Source organism: Stegostoma tigrinum, chromosome 1, assembly GCF_030684315.1.
Source record: "Stegostoma tigrinum isolate sSteTig4 chromosome 1, sSteTig4.hap1, whole genome shotgun sequence".
NCBI classification, from domain to species: Eukaryota; Metazoa; Chordata; class Chondrichthyes; order Orectolobiformes; family Stegostomatidae; genus Stegostoma; species Stegostoma tigrinum.
The window spans coordinates 35,931,063-35,946,084 of NC_081354.1; the positions used below are offsets into that span (position 1 = coordinate 35,931,063).

General features: G+C 41.8%; 1 protein-coding gene across 8 annotated transcripts in view; it reads right to left on the reverse strand.

Annotated features, from left to right (window-relative positions):
* adad1 (adenosine deaminase domain containing 1 (testis-specific)) overlaps nucleotides 1–12,581 on the reverse strand; it is a 111,280-nt gene extending 98,699 nt beyond the window's left edge. For 2 of the 8 annotated variants that reach the window (XM_048545611.1, XM_048545548.1), the window contains exons 1-4: nucleotides 12,475–12,581; nucleotides 9,859–9,938; nucleotides 3,804–3,924; nucleotides 1,448–1,623 (exon numbers count right to left, since the gene is read on the reverse strand). In XM_048545611.1, the coding sequence (XP_048401568.1) occupies nucleotides 1,448–1,623; nucleotides 3,804–3,844 (217 nt within the window). In that variant the 5' untranslated portion in view covers nucleotides 3,845–3,924; nucleotides 9,859–9,938; nucleotides 12,475–12,581. Of the gene's footprint in view, nucleotides 1–1,447; nucleotides 1,624–3,803; nucleotides 3,925–9,858; nucleotides 9,939–12,374 lie in introns of all 8 variants that reach the window. The other 6 variants (XM_048545556.1, XM_048545585.1, XM_048545567.1 and 3 more) reach the window with 6 other exon arrangements.
* Nucleotides 12,582–15,022: the final 2,441 nt, after the last annotated feature.

The following is a 15,022-nucleotide window of genomic DNA, read 5'->3' on the forward strand; positions in this document are numbered from 1 at the left end:
CACAGAAAGATCTCCTTCCAATCACAATGACTTGAACACTTAACTGTCAATCACTGGGTCAAAGTCCATGAACTCCTGAATCAATAACCATAAGCATCCCATTGTCACAGTGACTCTATTAATTAAATGAACAACATTTAAAGGCAAGAGAAAAGGTAAATAAACAAACATGATTTTGCTGGTTACAGATATAATGAAGAATGATTTTTAAGAAAACAAATGCTGAAATGAAATATCGGAGCGAAACGATAAGAATTTGGGTTCAGGTGAATTGTAGATTATGATTTTCCCATGCCTTGCTTGGTCAAAAAATAAATAAAATTAAAACCACTATACTGGAAATAAAGAGATAGTAAGAACTGCCGATGCTGGAGTCAGAGATAATACAGCGAGGAGCTGGAGGAAAACAGCAGGCCAGGCAGCAGAGGAGCAGGAAAGCTGACGTTTCGGGTTGGGACCCTTCTTCAGAAATGGGGGAGGGGGAAAGGGAGCCTTGAAATAAATAAGAGAGGCGAGTGGGGCTGGGAAAGGTAGGTGAGATGGTGATAGGTGAGTGCAGGTAGGCAGTGGTGGGGATTGGTCAGTGAGGTGGGAGGAGCGGATAGGTGGGAGTGAAGACGGACAGATCAGGGAGGCGATGGCCTAGTGGTATTATCACTGGACTGTTAATCCGGAGACCCAGACAATGTTCTGGGGACCCACGTTCGAATCCCACAAGGCAGATGAATTTGAATTCAATAAACACCTGGAATTAACAACCTAATGATGGCTGTGAATCCATTGTCGATTGTCAGGAAAAATCGATCTGGTTCACTAATGTCTTTTAGGGAAGGAAACTGCCATCCTTACTTGGTCTGGCCTACATGTGACTCCAGACTCTCAGCAATGTGGTTGACTCTTAACTGTCCTCTGGGCAATAAATCCTGCCTGGTCGGCGACACCCTTGTCCTGCGAATAAAAAGAGGAGAAAAAAAAAAGAGGGGGGCTGGGGAAGGTAGTGGGATGATGATAGGTGAGCGCAGGTATCAATAGTGGGGACTGACCACTGCCTACCTGCACTCACCTATTGTCATCCCTCCTGCTTCCCCCAACCTCACTCCTTCTCTCTATTGACTTCAGAGCTCCCTCCCACCTCCCCAATTTCTGAAGAAGGGTCCTGACCCGAAAAATCAGCTTTCCTGCTCCTCTGATGCTGTCTGGCCCAATGGAAATAAAGAATGTCTCATTCAGACTTGAAACATTACAGTTCTTCTATAGTTTTTCTACAGTTCTCCGAGAACCCACACTTTTAACTACTTTAAAAAACACCCTTCAAAATTTCCTGAACATAGGAGCAAGAAACTTTTCAGGTGCTATGCTCGTGCACAAAAAGACGAATGATTTCCATTTAAACTGAAGGAAAACTGTCCAAAACACAAGAAAATGAAAACTAATTCTTTTACCACACCTGAAATTTGAATTACTCTGGATACACCAGAATCCAAATCTTCTGCAGTTCCGCCCTGTGATGTAAAAGTTACGTTTAGTGCTTGTTGTGGTAGTTTTGGAGGGATATTCTTTTTCAATATTTGAGCAAAGCTAGGTTCTCCTGAACCCTTACGCCAGGCACTGTCACCAGACATTCTGAAATAAAAGAAAACAACATGAATAGCATAAATACAAAGATTTGTAAATAGTGTTTGCACATAACTTACCGAAAAGGAAACTGAAGTTCACAATCTTTCCTCATTTAGGCATGCCTACATTATCGTCTGTGTTGGAAACATTTAAGCACGCTGGATGTATTAGGCCAAGGGAACATATTGTCAACTACGACAATTAAGAACTTAAAAAGAAGCTTCTCCGATGTCTCAGCTAGTTTATCCCGTAAATTGGTAATGTTGTTATTCCAAACATGAGCTCTCTTTTATGTTCAAATGCAATGCTTTGAAAGAGTAGATTACACATTGAGAAAACGAGGCAATTTTCATAGCAGATTAAATGGAAAATTTAAAAATTGCACTTCTTCCATTCCATGGCTGGAACAGCATTCTGTACTATGATCAAAACAGACTACTACAGCTCTGAGGAAGAAATTTAGCTTTTGTTCCTGTGCTCGCTCTTTGAAAGTACAGTCCAATTTAATCCCACATTCCAGATATTTTCTAATAACCTTGTAAATTAGTTCTTAAGTACATATTTCAATTTTTTTGCAAGTTCTGATGGTACCTAGCTCCACCACACCTTCAGCTACTGTGCTCCAAATCATGAAAAATTTTTCATTTCCCCACAAATTCTTTTGGCAATAATTTTCAAATCAGTGCACTCTGTTAACCTTACCATTTGCCAGAGAAAGTAGTTTCTTTTCAGAAGCCCTCAATTTTGAATAATGCTATAGAAACCCCTTTAAGCCTCTCTGCTTCAGTTTATCCAATTCTCCTCATTACTGAACAGCTTCTTCCCTGCCGTAAACCTGATAAACCTCCTTTGACTCCACTACAGGGTCTTGATAACTCTACAGAAGTGTGGCTGCCAGAATTTTGGGCAGTTGAGGCCTAACCAGTTGATGTATAAACATTTTCTATGTCTTCCTTATTTTTGGATACAATAATTTGTGTTTACATGCCCAAGTATTCCATGCACTCGAGTAATTTATCAATCTGCCCTGCCACCTTCAAGGATTTGAGAATATGTATCCACTATTCCTTCTGATCTGGCACACCCCACAACAACAAACATCAAGTTTATTAGAATATATTACCTTCACATATTGCATCAAAGAACATCACTTTACCCTTTAAACAAGTGCATTGTCCTGTTCTGCACAATGAACAATCTTTGAAATTGTACTTCATATAAACAAGCCTACATCATTTCAATATTCCAGGAAAATCAATGGTCCTAATACGGATTCTTGCATTTTTCAGATGAAAAAAAAAGTTAACTTCCATACTTTTGTATTTTATTCTACCGTGGTGGACTTTGTTCAGTAGGATCTATCTGTAGCATGTAAAACAACACTTTTTACTGTATCTTGGTACATGTGACAAAAAACCCAAACAATCAGTAGCCAATTTCATTGACTGGTCAGATAACGATGACAGCGCCAACAAGGTAGGGTGTGTTGGAGCTCTTAAGCTTGTATGCTCCAGGCTGATTGCTTCCTTCTCTTTCTCTCTCCTTTTCTGTTTATTCGCCCTCCCTTCTTTCCTCTTCTTCCATTCTCTGATGTCATTGGGTAACCAGAATGGTGTTGGAGGGTTGTCAGCAGCAGCAGTGGTTGGAACGAGGACTCCTGGCTTCAGTAGGCATGCAGTCTGGACTCAGGAACTCAGTGGGCTGTCTGCTGCAGCATAGCTTGGGGCCTGGAGCAGGGTTGTGGTATGCCCACGTGGGGACTTGATGTGTCATGGAGGTGAGACCCAGTGCAGTCTGCTTTAAGGACTGTACTGTTAGAGGTTTTTATTTTCTTTATTTCTAACTTGTTTCTAAGATTCTGTACCAAGCTATCTTTTTACATAAGACGGTGCTGTGATAACTCTTCACTGCACTCATGTCAGTATTTGATACTAAAGCTAATTCTAATTCTGTTACTTGAATACCACATTTCCATTTCAAAAGGAAGTTTTTTTATATCAAATACCATACGCGGCTAACGTTGTAAGTCTGTTACTTCAGAAAATTCAATTAGTTTAGTCCCCATTTACCATCACACAGGTAAATCTTGGCTACCTTTTACTTGCTATGCTACCCATGCCACTTGACTTTGAACTCGACAATAGACAACACCCCCCCACCAAACCACTAATGTTACATTAATTAACCTGTAGTTATTCTTCTCTGGTCTCTGAAGAGAATGTAACATCTGCAATCTGGGGTGGCAATTTGTAATCCTGAGAGATGCGGATCAAGTTCTCAGCACAGCAGATGATGGAATTCAAATATCTGCAAACAAAAGTCAGATTCTAATGAAAATCATGAAACGGTGTCAACTGTCGTGAAGCTCCACTTGGTTCATCCTTACCTAGTCTGGCCTACATGTAAATCCAAACTACTGTAATGTGGTTGATTTTTAACTGCCCTCTGAGATGGCAGTCGTACAGAGTTGTCTCAGGCATCAATGTAGCAACAGCCTTGCTGTGGACTTGTTTGGATCAATGGCCTGTTTACACACTGTAGGCATTCTATATATAGCCTTATGTAAACACTTTATACATTATAACAAAGTATGGAGCTGGATGAACACAGCAGGCCAAGCAGCATCTTAGGAGCACAAAAGCTGACGTTTCGGGCCGAGACCCGTCAGTGAGGGGGATGGGGAGAGGGTTCTGAAATAAATGGGCGGGGGGGGGGGGGGGGGCAGGTGGACCAAAGATGGAGAGAAAAGAAGAAGATGATAGAGTACAGGTGGGGAGGTAGGGAGAGGATAAGTCAGTCCAGGGAGGACAGACTGGTCAAGGAGGCGGGATGAGGTTAGCAGGTAGAAAGTGGAGATGCGGCTTGAGGTGGGAGGAGGGTATAGGTGGGCGGAAGAACAGGTTAGGGAGGCGGGGACAAGCTGGGCTGGTTTTGGGATGCAGTGGGGGAGGGGGAGATTTTGAAGCTTGTGAAGTTCACATTGATACCATTGGGCTGCAGGGTTCCCAAGCGGAATATGAGTTGCTGTTCCTGCAACCTTCTCATGGCATAAATTGTGGCACTGCAGGAAGCCCATGATGGACACCTGCCTGCCCTGGTCGACCTATCGTCTCAGCCTACTCGTGCCCCACCGAACTCATCTCCACCTACCTGGACTCCATTTTCTCCTGCTTGGTCCAGGAACTCCCCACCTATGTCTGTGACACCACCCACGCACTCCATCTCCTCCAGAACTTCCAATTCCCCGGTCCCCAACACCTCATTTTCACCAATGACATCCAGTCCCTATACACCTGCATTCCTCATGCAGATAGTCTCAAGGCCCTCCGCCTCTTCCTGTCCCGCAGGCCTGGCCAGTCACCCTCCACCGACACCCTCATCCGCCGAGCCGAACTCGTCCTCACCCTCAACTTCTCTTCCAATTCCTCCCACTTCCTACAGACAAAAGGGGGTGACCGTAGATACCCGCATGGGCCCAAGCTATGACTGCCTCTTTGTAGGTTACATGGAACAGTCCCTCTTCCACACCTACACGGGCCCCAAACCCCACCTCTTCCTCTGTTACATTGATGACTGTATCAGTGCTACATCTTGGCCCCAAGAAGAGCTCGAACAGTTCAGCCACTTCAACACCTTCCACCCCAACCTCAAGTTCACCTGGGCCATCTCCAACACATCCCTCACCTTCCTGGACCTCTCAGTCTCTATCTCAGGTAACCAACTAGAAACTGATGACCATTTCAAGCCCACCGACTCCCACAGCTACCTAGAATACACCTGCTCCGACCCAAGTTCCTGCAAAAATTCCATCCCCTATTCCCACATCCTCCGCCTCCGCTGCATCTGCTCTCAGGATGAGGCATTCCACTCCTGCACATCCCAGATGTCCACGTTCTTCAAGGACCGCAACTTGCCCCCTCGCAGTGGTCGAGAACACCCTTGACCACGTCTCCCGCAACACATCCCTTACACCCTGGCCCCGCAATAACCACCCTAAGAGGATCCCCCTCATCCTCACATACCACCCCACCAACCTCCGGATACAACGCATCATCCTCCGACACTTCTACCATCTACAATCCGACCCCACCACCCAAGACATTTTTCCATCACCACCCTTGTCCGCCTTCCGGAGAAACCACTCTCTCCGTGACTCCCTTGTCCGCGCCACACTGCCCTCCAACCCCACCACACCCGGCACCTTCCCCTGCAACCGCAGGAAGTGCTACACTTGCCCCCACACCTCCTCCCTCACCCCTATCCCAGGCCCCAAGATGACTTTCCGTATTAAGCAGCTGTTCACCTGCACATCTGCCAATGTGGTATACTGTATCCACTGTACCTGGTGTGCCCTCCTCTACACTGGTGAAACAAAGCGGAGGCTTGGGGATCGCTTTGCAGAACACCTCCGCTCGGTTCGCAGTAAACAACTGCAGCTCCCAGTCGCGAACCATTTTAACTCCCCCCTCCCATTCCTCTGACGACATGTCCATCATGGGCCTTCTGCAGTGCCACAATGATGCCACCGAAGGTTGCAGGAACAGCAACTCATATTCCTCTTGGGAATCTTGCAGGCCAATGGTATCAACGTGGACTCCACAAGCTTCAAAAATCTCCCCCTCCCCCACTGTATCCCAAAACCAGCCCAGCTCGTCCCCTCCCCCCACTGCATCCCTAAACCAGCTCAGCTTCTCCCCGCCTCCCTAACCTGTTCTTTCTCTCACCTATCCCCTCCTCCCACCTCAAGCCGCATCTCCATTTGCTACCTATAACCTCATCCCGCCTCCTTGACCTGTCTGTCCTCCCTGGACTGACCTATCCCCTCCCTACCTCCTCACCGCCTATCTTTACTCTCCATCTACGGTCCGCCTCCCCCTCTCCCTATTTATTCCAGAACCCTCTCCCTATCCCCCTCTCTGATGAAGGGTCTAGGCCCAGAATGTCAGCTTTTGTGCTCCTGAGATGCTGCTTGGCCTGCTGTGTTCATCCAGCTCCACACTTTGTTATCTTGGATTCTTCGGCATTTGCAGTTCCCATTATCTCTGATCACAACCTCATACATTATTCAATTTCTCAGACAACACCGTCATCTTCCTGTCAGCAAGACAGACCAGACCCAGCAAAGGTGACGGCAGAGGCATACAGTTGGAAGGGAATTGCCTTAGAAGTCCTCAACATTGATTCCAGACCTCTCCCATGGTATCAGGTTGAACATGGGCAAGGGAACCTGTCCGATTACCAAATATTGCACCAGGTGGAATGGAGCCCGACGAGAGGGATTTGGATGAGAATTTAAGAGGCATGGTTAGAAAGTCTGGGAATGACACCAAAATTGATGGTATACTCGACAATGAAAAAGTAAAATTAAATCTAAAAGATTACATAGGGATCTTGAACATTTGGGTTAACGGGCTTAAGTGTGTTTGATGGATTTTAATTTGAGTCAGGGGGCGGGCTTTTATAGGTAACGGTAGGGCCCTGCGTGGTCTTGTTAAAAACACTTAGGGATTCTTTGAAAGTTGCATCACAATAGACAGGGTGGTTAAGAAGGCATTTAGTACGCTTGCCCTCATTGCTTAGACCAGTGTATAGGAGGTGGGACATTATGTGGAGGTTGTATAGATGTTTGTGAAGCCACTCTTAGAGTACTGCATACAATTCTGGTCACCCTGATAACAGGAAGATTATTAAATCAGAGGGCATTCAGAAAAGATTTACCAAGTTGTTGCCAGGCCTAAAGGGTTTGAGTAGTAAGGGGAGGCTGGGCAGGCAGGGACCTTTTTGACTAGAGTGTAGGAGCTTGTGGGGTGATCTTTACACAGGTTTGTAAAATCATGAGGGGAATGGATAAGGGAACTAGCAAAGGTCTTTTCCTAGGGTGGGATCACTCAAAACTAGGGGTATATGTTTAAGCTAAGGAGGAGAAAGATTTAAAAGGGACCTGCTAGGCAATTTTGTCACAGAGAGTCGTTCATTTGTGGAATGAACTGCCAGAAGAAGCGGTGGATGCAGGTACAGTTACAACATTTAAGAGACATTTGGACAGATACATGATTACGAAAGCTTAAAAGGGGATCTGGGACAAATGCAGGCATGCGAGACTAGATGAGTTTGGGAAACTTGGTCAGCATAGATGAGTTGGACTGAAGGGTCTATTTTCATGCTGTATGATTCTAGGAGAGAAAATCATATTTGACATCAGTGCATAAATCTGTCTTCCAAAGATTCTTCTGTTCATAACAATATTGATAGGAGTGATCAATGCACAATCCTTGTTGAGACAAAGTCCTATCTTCGCATTAAGAAAACACTCCACATCCTGTGGCACTATCACTGTACTAAATGGGATCGACTGATCAGATCTAGCAACTCACGACTGGCCAATTCAAGAGGCACTGCAGGTCAACACAATCTGCAACTTCAAGGCCTGGCATAATCCCCCTCTCTACCATTAACCACCAAGCCAAAGGGTCAATCCCGGCTCAACAAAGAGTATAGAATGGCATGCCAGGAGTGGGGGGTGACTCCTCAAACAGCCTCAAAATGGAGGAGCCCAGCACATCAGCACAAAACATATGGCTCAACAACAATCACAGATAGTGCAGCGATTGGAGGTCAGTCATCTCAGCTTCAGGACACCTTTACAGGAATTCTTCAGGATAGTGCCCTTGGTCCAAGCATCTTTAGCTCCTTCAATTGTCTTCCCTTCATAAGGTCAGAAGAGGGATGGCACCATTTGCAGCTCCTCAAATACTAAAGCAGTCCATGTAGAAAAGCAGCAAAACCTGATAGCTCAACTCCATCCAAAACAAAGTGGCTTATTGATTAGAACACATCCACAAACATTCACCTGTCCACAAATCATCAGTGGCAGCTGTATTCAACATCGACAAAATGAATGAAGAAATTCACCAAGGCTACTTAGCACATTTCCAAACTAATAACTATTACCATCTGGGATAACAGCAGCAAATGCATGGGAACACCTCTACCTGCAGTTTCCCCTCCAGGCAACTCGCCACACTGGCTTCTCGATATAAATCACCATTCCTTCAGGTGTTGTGACAAAATCTTGGAACTCCCTCCACAAACAGTACTGCATGCACACCTACCCCTGCTGGACTGTCGCAATTAAGAAAGGCAACTCACGCCAACACCTCAAGGGCAACTAGGAATGGGCAACAAATGTTGGCTTTGCCAGTGATGCCCAAAGCAATCCTCCAGTCCTCAGGCAACAGCCTGCATTTAAGAAGGATCATGGATCATAGAATCCTGACAATATGGAAACAGGCCCTTTGGCCCAACAAGTCCACAACAACACTCAGGGCACCCCACCCAGAACTATCACCCTACATAACCCACCTAATTTAGACATCCCTTAACACAACAGGCAACTTAGCATGGCTAATCCACCTAGCAGGCACATCTTTGGACTGCGGGAGGAAACCGGAGCACCAGGAGAAACCTGCAGACACAGGGAGAATGTGCAAACTCCACACAGTCATCCAAGGATGGAATTGAACCTGGGTTCCTGGCCCTGAGAGGCAGCAGTGCTAACCACCGAGCAACCATGCTGCCCAAAAGATTGTGTTCAGAGATCTTCTACTTTTACCCGAGCTTCTACCAGCGATCTGGTATAATTCCCACCTAGGCAAAGCAACATGACTTAGTACACTTATATTTTAAACTGAAAAATGTATTTTGAAACAATTCCTTACATTTCTAGTGATGGCTGTGAGGATATTATGGCTTTAGGAGGTATACTTTATCCTATTTTTGATAAAGACAGGTACCAAGTGGTCTGTTCCCAGCTAATAAACAGTTTGAGACTTTTTTGTTTGAAGTTGCAACAATCGAAGCAGCACAAGGTATGTGGTCAAGCTCCCACAGATCGAGATTTCAATTTAACTTGCTGGGGGTCTTGAAATTGAATGCGGAAGCTATCATTCCTCTGTTACAGCTAGAAGCTTAAGTTTTCTTCCTGCTGTTAGAAGTGCTTTGAGACAACCTATTCACTGAATTTGCCTTTGCCAAGGATGCATTTATGGGATGTTACTCTATTTAACTTCTAAATAACAACTGTTACAATAATCTGTTATTCTGAGAAGTCTTCTAAGAGTTAATTATTCCAAGTCTTCATTCTTTTGTTTGTATTTTGCCTATAGAGTAAGAATGAAGTGTGTTTTGATTCAAACCTTTGAACAATTGAATTATATCTGGAACATAATGCTTTACACTCACCTTTAAAAATAAGAAAGCATTGGGGTCTGGGCTGTCTTCTTAACATATGTTGAGTGGGTTTAGTCTGGTCCATTACACAGCTGTTAAATTTTAAAGTATCAGTGAGCAGAAAAGAATTCTCAACTTTTTTTGCCTCAACTTTCTAGCATTCACTTTCAAAAATACATCTGCACATTAGAATAAACTCAAAATAAGTCGATATTATAAAACACAGAACACACTCAGCAAAGACAAATATAGTCACTATATCTAAACATATTTTCACAGTTATACTTTAAATCACCCAATTGGCTCATGATTGTTTCTTCAATTGCTGAGCAGTACAAATGATTCTTGCTTAATAATGTAGACGATAGAATGGACTTCAAATAAGGAACCACTTCTAAACCAATGTAAAACTTGAGTTTCACAGGCCCATGACATGGATTTGGCTCCAACCAAAAGAATCATCTAAAAATCATAGCATTCATGAAGATGACATAACGGAGTAGTAGCAGGAGAGTTTATTATTCCAGGAAAATAATTGAGACTAGGGAAAGGTATCAGAAAATAAAAATGCTGAAAAATAAACGCCCGCCACTTAGGGAAAAAAAATCAAGCAAGTGACCTCACTGAAGAACTGTGATTTTGAAGGATTTTAACCTGAAGTGTTGAAAATGATTTCTGAAACTGTGTTTTGTGATGTACTGAGTGAATTTAAGAACCTGATGCTAATTTGTCACAGAGCACGTCACAATTTATACTGCATTATTTATATCTCGTTTGCAATGTCACAACTTCTTAAACTGTTGTTCACAATTTCATGCTATCACTAATGGTCCCTACAGTGTACTTAATGTTGTTTCCATTTTTACACCAATGATGCTAAGAGAGTTAATTATATCAGTGTCCACCAAATCTTTGCAAAGATAATTAAAAACCAATTTTCAGTAGGGCTTTTTAAAGGACAGCAAGCCTTATGGCCACATCATGGGTGTGAATGACCAAAGATGGAAATTTTTTTTTCCCCAAAGTTTTTAAAAATAATTTACATTCAAAATATTTCAGAGGAAGCGTCTCATTCAAGATTTTGTTTTGCTCTTTCCTTTATTCCGTGTGGCTTCAATTAAGCACAATTGCAATCCATCGACAATACTATTCATGTAAAAGTTGGCTCTTCAAGTGTTGTCTAAAAAAATTACTGCTATGCAAGTATACGTACCAATATATTGATATACCAAGTGTTTTAATTTGCACCCATATTTTCTCAAGCATTGAATCTCATTTCTACTTACGATTATTTGCTGAATTTATGCCTGGCTAAAATTTTGTTCCAATGTTTTGACAACAGGGTAGCAAAGAGGTGTCGATTCTTTCGGGTAAATAAAATCAGATAACTAAAAATTACTTTTTTCCTCCAAATAATTACTATTTAACATCAAATGTAAAATACAATAACTTGATTAAACTAAACAAAACTAAATTTCTTGACTTAATGAGCTGTAAATCATAAAACTAAAAGGCAAAAGCTAACAAATAAAACCTCAAGGAACCGATTTAAGCAGGAAAAGTAAATGCAAAATGTCATTTGAAGGCAAATCAACAAAAGTTAATTCCAGGACTGATTTCAATCTGTTCCCAGAAGGGTAATCCAGAAGTTTTAAAACATGAACTACAATGAAAACACTAAAATTTAAAGGAGCATTGGGTAGTTAGGCTGAGAATTTCATAGCTTTCTGGTTAGAATAATCAATTTTCACAAAATGGTGACCCTTTCGGTGCAAAATTGCTGTGCAGCATAGGACAAATAGCTTTGATTTACAAAAGCTGAATATTCAATTCAATCATGAATTTTGTATATTCCACCTTCCACTATAACATGAATAAAGAACTTATTATGACTATTAGTTAGTCAAAACTAGGTTGTAAAGGATTGGCAATTCTTGATTTTTCAAAGGACACTTTTAAGAGTGCAGAATTTCAAAAAGCTAAAAAGAGGTACCAGAATAAAAACGTTTTACAAAAGTCAAAGTGCAAGACAGTGAAAATAAACTTTCAGGAGCAGAAAGACAGCAGTCAGGATCAGTACTTATTTTTTAGTGGTTCAGTGCATTATTTTAGTCATTTGCGTCGAGCATTTTAGAAGAAATAATCCCAGTTTTATTTACATCATAAATATTTTTAGATTCTTAAAAATTAAGTGCAAAACAAATTTCCCAAAAAAAAACTACCAAATTTAATGCCAAAAATGCTTTCATTCATGAAAATCGTATCGCCTTAACGAAAATCTGGTTTGCGAAGTCCGTCATTGCTGTTTCTAAACGTGACATTAGATGACCATTTTAACGATTTTATTTCTGACCAATACATCCCCTAGACTCCGACCCTAAGACACAACTTGCCAGGCTCACGGCATAAAATGCAGATTCAGAACGTGGTATGAAGTCATAACTACTGCTCCGTAGCATAACGGTATCTCTACAAAGGACTCTAAAGTTTCAACGACAATAAGGTTTTGCTCTAAAGGTGCAGTGTACCTGATATACGACCGAAGCTGCCTTACTCAGAACGCACATGTCACACTCACACACCCAGCTACATTACGATTCACATTTCTCGAAAGCTGTTGTTACTCACTTAGCCGTTGCTCTCACTCTCGCGCTCCCACCGTTACAAAAGACCGTTATCCCGAAAAGCTCGAGAGATTGATACGCATGTGCGATCCACATCCAGCTCTTGCAGTCGCTTCCACGTGATAGTTGAAGAGGAGCGCGTGGCAGTGTGCGACTGTGTCGGAATGGCGAGAATATTTTTCTTCTGACTTCAGAAGACAGAAATTATATGCGAGTGTAATCCATTTTGAGGAATTTAACAAAAAAGGAACAATTCAAGGGATTATAATCGAACAAATTTCTAAGGAATAAGTATGACGGTTTGAGAAGCTATAACTACAGAATAGTAGATGATCTGTGTATGATTTTGCAAAGTTTCCTAGATGCTAGAAAGGTCCCAACAGATTGTAGGTTTGGAATTGTTTATTGACGAAAGGATAGAGAGAGGTGATGGGAAACCAGAGACCAGTTAGTCTAATATAAGTTTTCAGGAAAGAAATGGAATTTACTGGCTGGTATTACTAATGAAGGTATCAATTATATTTCCCTTATAACCAACAGGTGATATAACTCACTATCAGTAAGTAATGTGTGTAATATTGTTATCTTACTAATAATAGCATCCCTGTAGTACACTCTTAATTCTGAAACCAATTCCCTTGCATTACCTAAGGTTTGGTCAGGCTCCCCAATGGATACCACATTTAATAGGCATATCTCATTCTTTGCCCTTTGATGTATTTTATACCTAGTCAGAGTAGGTCTGTTTTGAATTGCATTTCAAAATAGCCCTGAACCAAATGAAGAAGTTACCCAAAGAACAGAGAACATTCAGTTCCTCAAGCTGATTCCACTGTGATAATGTTGTGGCTTTAAGATGTTGTTTTGAACAGTTATTTAGTAATAATCACTGTGTCTTTTATTCTGTTGTTTTCCAGTAGAATTAGTTGTTCCAATTCCTTCTATCTTTTTATGTATTTTAACTACAGTGGATGAATATCTTTAAATCCGGTAGTGATGGATTTAATGATGAATCAAATTGCACATGGATGCAATACCTACATTTACCTTTTAAAATAAGAAAAGCTTACAGCCTAGACTGTCTTCTGAATATTTTGAGGGGGCTTTGGTCTGGTCTGCAATATCTACCATTCAGGGAGACCATGGCTGATCGGTGGCCTAATTCCATATGCATATTTTTGGCCCATATCCCTTAATGCTTTTGCTTAACAAAAAAATTAACTTATTTCAGATTGAAAATTAACAAGTGATCTAGCATCCACTGCCATTTGAGGAAGCAAATTCCAAACATCTGACCACCTTTGTGTGTAGAAGTGCTTCCTAACATCTTCCCTGAATGGTCTAGGCCCTAATTTTCAGACTACATGTCCTAATTCTAAAATCACCAACCAGAGGAAATAGTCAATCTACCCTGTTTTTCCCCTCTTATTATCTCTCGAAGACTTCAATTAGATCACCCCTTAACCTTCTAAACTCAATAGAAAACAGGTGCAGTTTGTATAATATCCCTTTATAACCTGCAAAGTGCAGGTATCATTCTTGTAAATCTATGTTGTACTCCCTTCAGAGCTAATATGTGCATCCTAAGGTGTGGTCTGCTCAAGTGGGATCTAAACAGCATCCTTGTACTTCAGTTCTCTGGATATAATAGCCAGTGTTCAATTAGCTTTCTTGATTATTTCCTGCACCTGTACCCCAAGTTTCCTTGAACATCCACTGTATTTAACATCATACCATCTAGAAAGCATCTTTATCTATCCTTTTTCTGTGCAAAATGGATAACGTACACTTGCTTGTATTGAATATGCCATAGTTTTACCCATTCACCTAGGCTATCAATATCCCTTTATAATTTTATACTATCATCTACATGACTACAATGCTGCCTAACTTTGTATCATCAGTAAATTTGGATAAATGACTTTCTATTCTATTATCCAAATCATTAATAAATAATTTGAACAGTTGAGGCCCTTACACAGATCCTTGCAGGACACCACAAGTCACATCTTGCCAATTTGAGTATCTGCTCATTATCCCTACTTTCTGTCACCTGCCACTCAACTGATTTCATATCCATGTCAATAATTTGCCTCTATTCCGTGGGCTTTTACCTTAGTTGACAGTCTCTTACGTGGAACTTTATCAAATGCTTTCACAAGTCCATATAACCAACATAGACATACCCCTCAACAACACAAACAAAGTTTCTGGAAAAGCTCAGCAGATCTGGCAGAACTGTTCTGAGGAAGGGTCACAGGACCCGAAATGTTAACTCTGTTCTTTTTTCCTTCAGATGTTGCCAGACCTGTTGAGTTTTTCCAGCAACTTTGTTTTTGTTCTTGATCTACAGCATCTGCAGTTCTTTCATTTTTTATTTAGAAATACCCCTGTCTGTTACTTTAGTCATCGTTTCAAAGAATTTGATGTTTATCAGTCATGAGCTACCTATCTTGAATCCATGTTGGCTATCCCTCATTAACTGAAAATTTTTGAGGTGTTCAGTTGCTCCATCCTAGACTATTGGGCAGTTGGATTACTGTTGAGGTACT